The sequence below is a fragment of the Pundamilia nyererei genome, unplaced genomic scaffold (assembly GCF_000239375.1).
Source record: "Pundamilia nyererei isolate P.nyererei 1_Seehausen unplaced genomic scaffold, PunNye1.0 scaffold00120, whole genome shotgun sequence".
NCBI classification, from domain to species: Eukaryota; Metazoa; Chordata; class Actinopteri; order Cichliformes; family Cichlidae; genus Pundamilia; species Pundamilia nyererei.
Genome location: NW_005187521.1, coordinates 1,911,846 through 1,921,699, shown reverse-complemented (window position 1 = coordinate 1,921,699; position 9,854 = coordinate 1,911,846). Strand labels below are relative to the sequence as shown.

The 9,854-nt window shown below is 42.9% G+C and overlaps 1 protein-coding gene across 1 annotated transcript in view; it reads right to left on the bottom strand.

Annotated features, from left to right (window-relative positions):
* The window catches only part of heatr5b (HEAT repeat containing 5B), a 19,921-nt gene that overhangs the window by 4,953 nt on the left and 5,114 nt on the right, over nucleotides 1-9,854 (bottom strand). Inside the window, exons 6-26 of the mRNA XM_013913196.1 lie at nucleotides 9,760-9,852; nucleotides 7,555-7,710; nucleotides 7,164-7,414; nucleotides 6,971-7,082; nucleotides 6,720-6,872; nucleotides 6,535-6,634; nucleotides 6,307-6,416; nucleotides 6,066-6,229; nucleotides 5,742-5,917; nucleotides 5,458-5,563; nucleotides 5,173-5,363; nucleotides 4,218-4,377; nucleotides 3,844-4,033; nucleotides 3,528-3,697; nucleotides 3,288-3,435; nucleotides 3,013-3,192; nucleotides 2,680-2,934; nucleotides 1,826-2,007; nucleotides 1,673-1,741; nucleotides 723-902; nucleotides 371-628 (exon numbers count right to left, since the gene is read on the bottom strand). Coding sequence (XP_013768650.1) covers nucleotides 371-628; nucleotides 723-902; nucleotides 1,673-1,741; nucleotides 1,826-2,007; nucleotides 2,680-2,934; nucleotides 3,013-3,192; nucleotides 3,288-3,435; nucleotides 3,528-3,697; nucleotides 3,844-4,033; nucleotides 4,218-4,377; nucleotides 5,173-5,363; nucleotides 5,458-5,563; nucleotides 5,742-5,917; nucleotides 6,066-6,229; nucleotides 6,307-6,416; nucleotides 6,535-6,634; nucleotides 6,720-6,872; nucleotides 6,971-7,082; nucleotides 7,164-7,414; nucleotides 7,555-7,710; nucleotides 9,760-9,852 — 3,404 coding nt within the window. The remainder of the gene's footprint in view (nucleotides 1-370; nucleotides 629-722; nucleotides 903-1,672; nucleotides 1,742-1,825; nucleotides 2,008-2,679; nucleotides 2,935-3,012; nucleotides 3,193-3,287; nucleotides 3,436-3,527; nucleotides 3,698-3,843; nucleotides 4,034-4,217; nucleotides 4,378-5,172; nucleotides 5,364-5,457; nucleotides 5,564-5,741; nucleotides 5,918-6,065; nucleotides 6,230-6,306; nucleotides 6,417-6,534; nucleotides 6,635-6,719; nucleotides 6,873-6,970; nucleotides 7,083-7,163; nucleotides 7,415-7,554; nucleotides 7,711-9,759; nucleotides 9,853-9,854) is intronic.

Below are 9,854 nucleotides of genomic sequence, written 5' to 3'. Positions count from 1 at the left end.
AGACAGATTTTGTTAATTACTTTAAAATGAGCATTTTCTACAAATATATACTCCTGCATAAAATTATTTTATTAACATGTCAATGACTTTGAAAACGGCTCCAACAGAGTGCACGAACATGTAATCTACAATCCCATTTGATTTAAGAGATGTTTTTGTTGACATTTAATCTGACACTGTCCAAGTAATGTTGAACGTTTTTGGTAATATCTGGAATAAATAAACGTCAAAGGATCCAAAGTGGAACATAAGACTTGAACATTGATGCTTTAACCAAGCTACATTAAAATGTTGTGTAGAAACACCACAAGACTATATTTTGTTTCACTGAAGATATCATATTAAAACCATATTTAGCACACAGGAAGACAGGAAAGAATCTCATACCATCAGGGGGCAGCTGACTGGAAAACTCAGCAGGCAGAGTGAGCAGAGCATAGTCTCGCAGCATGGCCAGCCACAGGCGGCTTAGTGAGGGCAGCTCTGGCTGCACCAGGGTGATAAGACTGTCAGGGGGAAGCACGTCAGTTCCCAGATCCTCCTCATCCTCGTCATCATCTCCACTTCTGACTGGTTTTGCAGGTTTAGACTCAGCCTCTTTTTTGATCTTCATTGCCACCACATAGACCTGAGTGAGAAACCCAGAGTGCACGTTCGGTTTCGTTACATGCATCATTTGATTGTAAAAAAAGGAGCAGTTTCCTGCTCATCTTCCATCTCACCTCAGCCCACGCCTTCAGCACTGCCAGTTTCTCCATCGTGGTAGCGCTCTCACTATACAGCTGACTGGACGAGCCTTTCCCAGCCTGCACCTTGTCCAGCGACGACACAAGCAGGTTGTGGACTCGCCGCAGGTCGTTGAGGTCACTGACAACGCCACTGCCGATCCACGTACTGCACACCTGTAGTCAATGTGAGAAAGGTGAAACTGCTATGGATCTTACCGTTTTTATCTATTACAACAACAGACAATAAAATTTTATGATTCTGATTTTGATGTAAAAAATGTATTATATAACAGAGCACTTAGGCTCATTAGCCAAGCTATTAGAGGGGGGGGGAGTGTCAAACAAATGGGTATTAATAAATGGACTGACACCTTAGTGATGTAAAACTGGACCACATGTTTATAAGCTTGCATTCTTCTGGGAGGAACAGCAATTAAAGTGTCAGTTCAAGGGCAGCAGCTTGTTATAAATCTGGTAGCTTATTAAACTATAAGAAAACTACAGGTCCTCTGTGACCTTCACATCCACAGATATATGTATCCTAATCCGCTTTTTCAGAGTAAGTTGTTCTCGATAAGAAAAATTAAACCCTTCAAAAAGTCTCCCAAGCAGAGAAACAGGGGAATGTCAAAGAGAGAACATCTTTTAGTAATAAGCTGACAGGCATGTTTTGTTATTTACCCCCGTCACTCAACATTCTCATCATTCAATTAAGTCAAAAAGCATTAAGTCACAAATTTGACACTGCTGGCTTCTAAGGGGATGATGACTCACTTTGTCGTGGTAATTAAGCTGCTAACGCAGCCACAGTTCTACCATTTAACAATCAAAAAACATATTTAATGGCTGTTAATGGAAAGAAGGTTGAACACACCTCAAAAAGAGGCATAAAGTGGAATTGTAAGCAATTGAGTTGGTGAAAGAGACAGGTATGTATGGCTTACCTGGCATGCCTTTGCTGTAATGTCGGACGGCGTGTCAGGTGAAAACGCAGGTCTGAGAGCAGCTCCAACCTAAATACCCACGAGTTGCAACAAGTTTACTTTCATGCAATGTTTCTAGGTTTGGACTACGAAATAATGCAATGCTTTACTCACATTGGCCTGGTACTGTTCCAGGATAACGTGCCCCGGGAACTCGGGCTCTGGTACGGACGCAAACTTTTTAATGATGTCTTCCAAGGCCTGCAGGCCAGCCATCCTCAGCTGGTTGCTGTGGTCTGTGGCTGCCATGAAAGCCATGCGGATGAGGTCAGATAAATGGAGCACCAGCAGATCTCCTGAACGGGCAGAGATGGATGAAAAAACAACAAGGACTATGTGAGAAATACGAACCTAATTATAAACACTGGAAGGAATATGAACTCCGGGAGCAGCTACAATAATGATTTTTCCAGTCATTGTTTAGTATTTGATTTATTAATCCTTTGATGATGTGTTACACTTCAGCAAGAAGCTATAACCAGTGCTTTCTTCAGACTCTTTGCTTTAATACTTTCTTCAAGAGGAAACACTTTTGGAGTTTCAGCGTGTGCCTGCAGCGACCAGAAAGAAACCCCACATTAAATTTGGGGCTGAGATTTAATTGACTTTTAACTGAAGGGCACCTTTTGAGGGATTAGTTGGACATGCCGTCATGCAGACCAACCATCCACTGAATCCCAGTCACTAAATTTGGCTTAGCTGGTTTCAGAGCTGCAAAGTCAGTACAATGTGCTATTACGGGCAAGCCTGTAGAATAGCTCCTTATTATACAGCAAAGCTTACATAAATATTGTCTCCTATATTTACCACAGTGAACAAAACCCTCTGAACCTCTAGCTTTGTTCCATCTTTAAATGAAAGCATGTGAATAAGCAATTTCCTGTCGCACAGTAAAAGTGGCATTAATCAATCACAATTCTTTAAGTGAACTCTGCAGTAGTCTATTCTGGCAGCACAGTGAATGGTACCTTTCACATTCTTGGCCTGCGCCGAACGAGCAGCTGCCAGGTCAAAGTGTGTTTTGTCTGCATTCTCACACAGCAGGATGATGCGGCACAAACAGTCTGCTGCAAACACCCGTGTGACCCAGCGCGGCGCCACAGATGGCTTCGATTTGTCGTCTTCGCCCAGACCCGTGAACATTGTGTCATCGTCCATCTCGTCTTTTTTCTCCGAGTCTTCCTCGTCCTTTTGCACCTCAAACACAACAGCGCCCCCTACATCTGAAAGAGGACACGGGCACATTTGTGGTGAAAGATTTATAAAAGATGATTTTTGAATTTGCCGTTTTGTAGACTTACCTGTAGTTGCTGCAAGAACATCCTTGCAGAGTTTCAGCCAATGGGAAAGTTTTTCTACGGCCAAAGACGACAGCATGTGGCCGAGTGTGTCATGGATGTCTGAGCACAGCTTCCTGTCCGTCTCCCGATCCAGCATGCCAAACAGAACGCCCTCCAGACCCGTCTCTGTGATGTTTAGATCTGAACCAGAGCAAGTTAAGGCATTAGGATCCAGGTTGCATTAAGGGGAATTATTCAAACAGAATACTCGAATCAAGTTTTGAACTTGTACTGACTGATTGCAGTGCTGTCTTTGCTGTCTCCCGCTCTCTTTGCCAGGCTCATGGCGTACTCGCAGACCTCTGCAGCTTCTCTCTGAGCAAGCTGTCTCAGGCAGGCCACTGCAGCACGACGCAGCAACAGGTGAGAGCTGCACAGGTGCACCTATGGGAACCCCAGTTCACACCAGGAAATCAACATTCAGACTGACAAACTCTAACTATCACATACGTACTCTAAAAGTATTTATGTCTTACACAGAGACATGGCACCAAGCTGGACAGGTTAACGTGTCGTGGAGCAAACATATGCAGCTGCTGCAAACATGAGATAGCAGCTGCCTGCACAAGAGAGTCTGAGTGGTCCTGCATTATGGCACAACCAACCAGGCAGGACGAGCGGATGGTGGAAATAGTGGCTCCATTTCCTAGCAAGACCAGCACAAAGAAACATTGTACTTAGAGACATATACTTCAGTAGCCTGCAAAGGATCAAAACCGGTTACACTGCCACCTGCTGGCAAAAAAAATACTATGGTTAATGATGTTTGTAATCTGGTTGTGCCACAGTTACCCTGCAACTCTGGTCCCACAGTAGTGATTAGAGCTCCCAGGCAGCGGCCCAGACACTGGTGAACCTCTGTGTGAGACGGGGGCACAGTGAGGAGCAGGGTGAGCACCAGAGACAGTGTAGGCTCCACATAGCCTCTGTACATGGGACCACTTGAATCCACAATTAGAGCCAGAGAGTGCAGAGCCCAAGTCTGGTGAAGACAAAAACACAGATTGAATTAATTTAGAGTGGGCCAGACCAGAATTGAAGAAAAAGACAGGGATGCATCAAAACTAGGTTTAGACATAACATTTAACAGAAAAGAAAAACAATCAAACTGTAATTTAATTATGAGTGAATATAAAAATGTACTTCTAATAAATAATTGACTGCACCTGGACTTCATGTGAAGAGCCATCCTGGGCTAGAGCCAGCAAGATGCTGACACTGGTCTTTAAGTGCTGGCCAGAGCCAATTCCTCCAACATATCGATGCAGACAGCCGAGAGCCAGTGAATGGCCCGTCCTTGAAACTACATCACGAGCTGACTTCAGCCTGTAAACAGAGCAAAACAAAGACATGCATCACATGAGTAGAGACAGATACAAAGTATGAGAGATCAACTTCAAGACAGATGAACAACAATGAAACACAAACTATAACTTTCCAAAAAGAGACATTCTGAAAATGTAGTGAGAATGTTTATTTTGTGCAATCAGGTATAAAATGACTCTCTGTCCGTCCCACTAAACGTCAAGGTGCAGTTTACATCCTTGTCTGTCCAGGCTCATTCAAGATATGTAGTGATAGACTAATATTTTTTCCACCTAAAATCACTGTATTCTTAAAAACATTTATTAATGTAAGGTAAATACAGGTTATTCTGATCACAACATTGTGCACAATGTTTTCAATATTTATGTTATTGCAAAAATCTACACTTTTCAAACCTGGCACCTCAGAAGACTAAATCTGGCGCTCAAATCTCTCCTTCTGTCCAAAGTGTTTCTACAGATCACTAGGTTGTCATGGTAATGTTAACCACAGACCATTTTAAACAGAAAATGTTATCAATTCATCATTTTTATCCTGTTAGACACTTGTATTGTTTTTATTGGTGTATGAATTCTTGAGTTATGGCCAAAAGTAAGCTCTTTGGGCTTGACCTTTGACCTCCAAATGCTATCAAATTCATCCTCATGAATCAAACAAATTAATCAGTCAATGAAAGTGAACACTGGTGTAAAATATGAAGAAATTTTCTTAAGGCCTTCCTAAATATTTGATTTGAAACCATAATGTTGGACACAAAAAGCAAAGAAACAGAAATTGGAGACATGATATGCTCACTTATCAAAACTGGTCTGCGCCATTCTGGCAATGAAGGTTGCCTCTCCGACCACCTGAGCCATCCTCCCCAGGGCCTCTCCAGCAGCACAGCGCAGGATGGGATTAGGGTTGTCCAAAGCTCCCATCACCAGGGCCAGAGCTGATTTACGCACCTCCTCAGGCCCAAGAGTGCTCTTATTCTCAGCCAAACCCTACAGTTAAAGCGAAAGGGAAACATTATTTCTCACTGTAGCTATTACCTAAATGACCTACCCATTTAAGAGGATATAGAGCTTTTTTTCTTACCTTGAGGGCAGAAAGGACTGCAGTAAAGATGTTGAGTTGGACGGCTTGCTGTCGAACTCCTTTAGCCTGCTTTATGCATTCTGCAAAGTGGTCTAACATCTGCAGCCTGAATCATACCCATCAGTTAAAACACAGTAAATTAATAAAAAACAGCTCAGCAACAATGCAGCGAATATAAATATATAAGGAAAATAATGAGAGCAGCTGCGGGACAAGAAAATAAAAATAATGTTAACATGATGCAGAACCACATCAAATCACCACAATAAGAGAGAGCGCCTTGCCTGTGTTTGAAGGAGACATGAGGGAACACCACACCAAACAGAGCCACTGAAGCATCGATAACCGACACACCCAAAGGGAGAGGTCCTGGGATGGCCTCGCCTACGGGGACGCGCAGGTAGATCGAGGAGGGATCGTGCTCCAGAGCTCCGCTGCCAGACGCGCTGTTGGGCTGCAACTGTTTCGCAGGTAACGACACAGAAACACCAAAAGGCCAAACTTATATTTAATATTTAACGAGAGATAGTGATGACTAATCCAAATCACATACATAAAGCATCTTCAAATAAGAGCTGGTTTACTAGAACGGTCTTTTACCAACTAACCTGATCCTCTATGGACTTGTGGTCGGTCTCCTGTAGCCACGAGCCCATGAGCACGCTGTCGTCATAATGGCACAGAGAGCGCAGCAAAGACGTGGTAGTGTTGGCCGAGTTGTCGGTCAAAGTAAACTCTGCCACCAGTTCTCTCAGGAGAGCATTGAAGCTGCCTGTACGAGAGGATTACCCATTTTAAAACACCTCTCCTCAACTTATGTGAAAGCTAATGCACAAGTGACTGATTTACCTTCGTAAGTTTTCGGAGGCAAGAGAGCCAAGATGTCGTACAACCGGAGCCTCACCATAGCTGCACTTGCTTTCAGGTGGGCTCCGTGTACCTTAATGATGGCAGGGACACTGAGAAAAGTCAAAATGTTACAATCATTAGACATGCAGTCGAAAAACACACAAAAAAATAAAATAAAAAGTCAGACATTTAAGAGAAAATTACACAAAAAAAACAAACCACACTCACTGAGACATCATAGTCATGGCACATTCGATAGGAGTCATCAGCCTGCGGATTACGTCTTCTGTGAGAAGCTCGGGGCAGTGGGCCACGAAACTACGCATGGCTATAAAAGAAAGGGAACGGTTTTAGTCAACACTGCGTCTCGTAACATTTTAGGGCGTGCACACTGTGGAGGTGCAAGTCGTTACCACACAGTGCTCCAGCTCTGCCCTCCAGGGTGACCTGCCAGGTGAAGGAGTCTCCTCTGGCTTTTTCGGCTTCCAGCTCCTTCTGGGAGCGAGGAAACACGTTCCTCCACAGCAGCAGCATTTTGGGGAGATGATAGCGCACAAGGGAGGGACCTGGGAACACAAATGAACACAATGTGGTCACAAAGGTGGTGGGAGAAAGAGACAATTTCTGAAAAACTCCAAAATCAGGAAGTGTCTTTGAGGCTCACCCAAAGTCATCAGGGCTCCCAGCAGAAGCCATCCAGCCTGCGTGCGCTGCAGGGACAGACGGCTGTTCTGAGCAGCTGTTCGCAGAAGGTCTTCAGCTATACTCACCACCAACTACAAGAACAGCGAGGCTAGTCAATCAAGTCTGACATACATTTGAAAGAACCACTAAGGCCAAATTCTGAGGCTACACACCTTGCCCTTGGTGTGGGGGATACCCAGTGGACACTGGTGCACGCCTCCCAGCAGAGCAGCCATCGCAAAGCTGTAACCGCTTACAGCCTCAGGCGAACTCTTCAGGTTGTTGATTCTCTCAGCACAGCGGTCCAGCAGAGGGGTGAGCTGATAGGGTAGCGCAACGGCGACGCAACGCAAGCACCATGCAGCTGCCAAACGTGCTGCCATGCTTGGGTGCAGCAGCACTGAGGTCACGGTTTCAAGGAGTCCTGAAGAAGTGGATGTGGAATAAGTTATTTAAGGATTTCAGCCTTATTTTAAATTAGGATTTATGTCACACGAGCTTGTGTTACCAGAAACCCGAGAGTGACAACAGTGAATATCCTGTTTTGTATTCTGTTTATCTTACCTACAGAAGGCTCCTGGATGAGTGGTGAAGCTGTGGCACTCAAACTCTGAACCAAACTGCCCAGCTCTTTTAAAGCACACACCATAACATGCTGGCTGGCAGAGACATCACCTGCCCCTGCCTTGTTCTCCCCACTGATATCATTCACTACTGCCTCTGAAAACACAAATTTCAGGAAGAGAAGCGAGCAAAGCGATCTGTCAGCATGAACATTTTCTGAGTTATCACTTAAGTTCGTATTTTGAATACTCAATAATATTCAGAACACACTAATTTATAATGTGTGCATCATTGATGAAAAAGATTTATATCAAAGAAAAGATGCTTTGTGTCCATAATAAGTATAAATCACTAATGTTATTAGTATAATTTACACTAATCAGCCACAACATTAAAACCCAATATTGTGTAGGAAGTTGCAAGGTGGGGCCTCCTTACATCTGATTTGTTTTCCCGATCTTGAACTCTTTGTAATGTTTCTCAGACCATTCCTGAACAATATGCGGTGGCGGGTGCACTATGCTGCAGAAAAAAAGCCAGCACCATCGGGGAATAGTGTTTCCATAAAGAGGTGTAAATTGTCTGCGGCTAGTTAGAATCAGATTAAAGCTATTTTCCTGCAGAAAATCAGAGAATCAAATTGCTTAAACTCTACTGTGTATCATGCTGATCCCCCTCTCTCTCTGGTAAACATCACACAAGATGTAAAAGAAAATGGGATTTCTTTCTGCTGTAGGTGCTTTCAAGAACAGACAGGACCACATGCAAAGTGTGGAGTATAGTGCCCCTGTGACCCTATTACCAGTTCATTACTTATACCACTTTTGGTAGCAACTAACTACCAGAAACAATCCCCAAAACCTGATATTTTATAGGTAATCTGATCCAGTTGCTTAGACATCAAAAAAGTCACATCTTTACAGCTTCCAACAACTTGACTTCCTGCTACAACTCGACAAGTAACATTAAGGCAAAATAATGATTTTTATTGTTGTCACCTACACTGATTTTAATGTTGTGACTGACAGGTGCGTATCGTAGCTTCTAATAACACAACAGACCCCATTAGGCCATGCACTGTTGTCATATATTTAACTAACGACATTAAACTACAGAACCGCTACATTAAAACACAGAAGAGCGCACTTCAATGTACGCCAAGAGCTCTGAGGATTTGTCTCCCCCATTCAAAAGGAAATAAATAAAAACAGGAAATGGTGGCTATAATTGTGAAAAAAGAAAAAAAATGAATAGCTGATCATTTACCGGGAACTAAAATCCTCTGAGCTCTTGAAAGACAACAGTCAAGACAGATCATATGTAGAAAAAAGGTCAATAAAACGACTTGAGGAAGAGAGTATATGAAGATGCTTCTTGAACTGTGGCATTTCATTCGGACTTCAGTGTAAATGTAAACACATATACTAGATGTCCTACTTCTATCATGGCTCCCGGTAACATTTTCCCACTTATGTTTAGCTTAGACATTTCTGAAAGTCCCATTTCAAGAAGTCTCACATATCCAACTAGATGGAAAAAAATACAGCAGCAAGTACAGAGTGAACAACAAAGAACCCAGGAGAATCCAACATCTTTAGAAATTCTGTCTTAACACCAAGAAGTTCTGAAACGTACATCGGTTTAAAGGTTGCAAAGCAAATCAGAGTAAGAAACATCCTTTGTGAACGACGTATGGGTGATTTTGAAAATAATTTTGTGATGATCAAAAGCGAAAAAATTAATAAAATAATGCAAAACACTGTGTCTTGTTCTCTTAGATGTAATGGCATCATCCTGTCGTGTGTCTGCATTTAGTGGCACGTGCAGTTTTTCTGCTGGTGCATGCCAGATGCTAGATGCCAGAAAAGGTTACGTTAACTGCTCTTTAGGGTTTATAAGGCAATAACAAAATGTGAATTCACAGGCAAAAAAGCCATAAAGGCTATGCAATAATGCAAGCATGAGTACTTAATATGCTGTGCAGGTAATGGATGATCTTACTGACATTATGATACTACTTGTGGTGAAAAGGGGATATGAAGAAAGAGGAAAGTAACCTCACAGGCAGAAAACAGAAGGAAAAGCAGAGAAATAAAAGAAAAAGAGAAGCGGTCTCTGCACACAACATAAGCACAAGCCATGCAACAGATTTCAAAACTGAATGAGGAGCGAATTAAAAGGTGATAATAATGGATGAGTACTTACTCTGTAATGCTCTGAACCGTGATATTTCCCCCCCATCCTCCTTACCCACAGCCCTCATTTGCTTGCTGATGGCTTGGCAGATTTCTTTGCCGGCT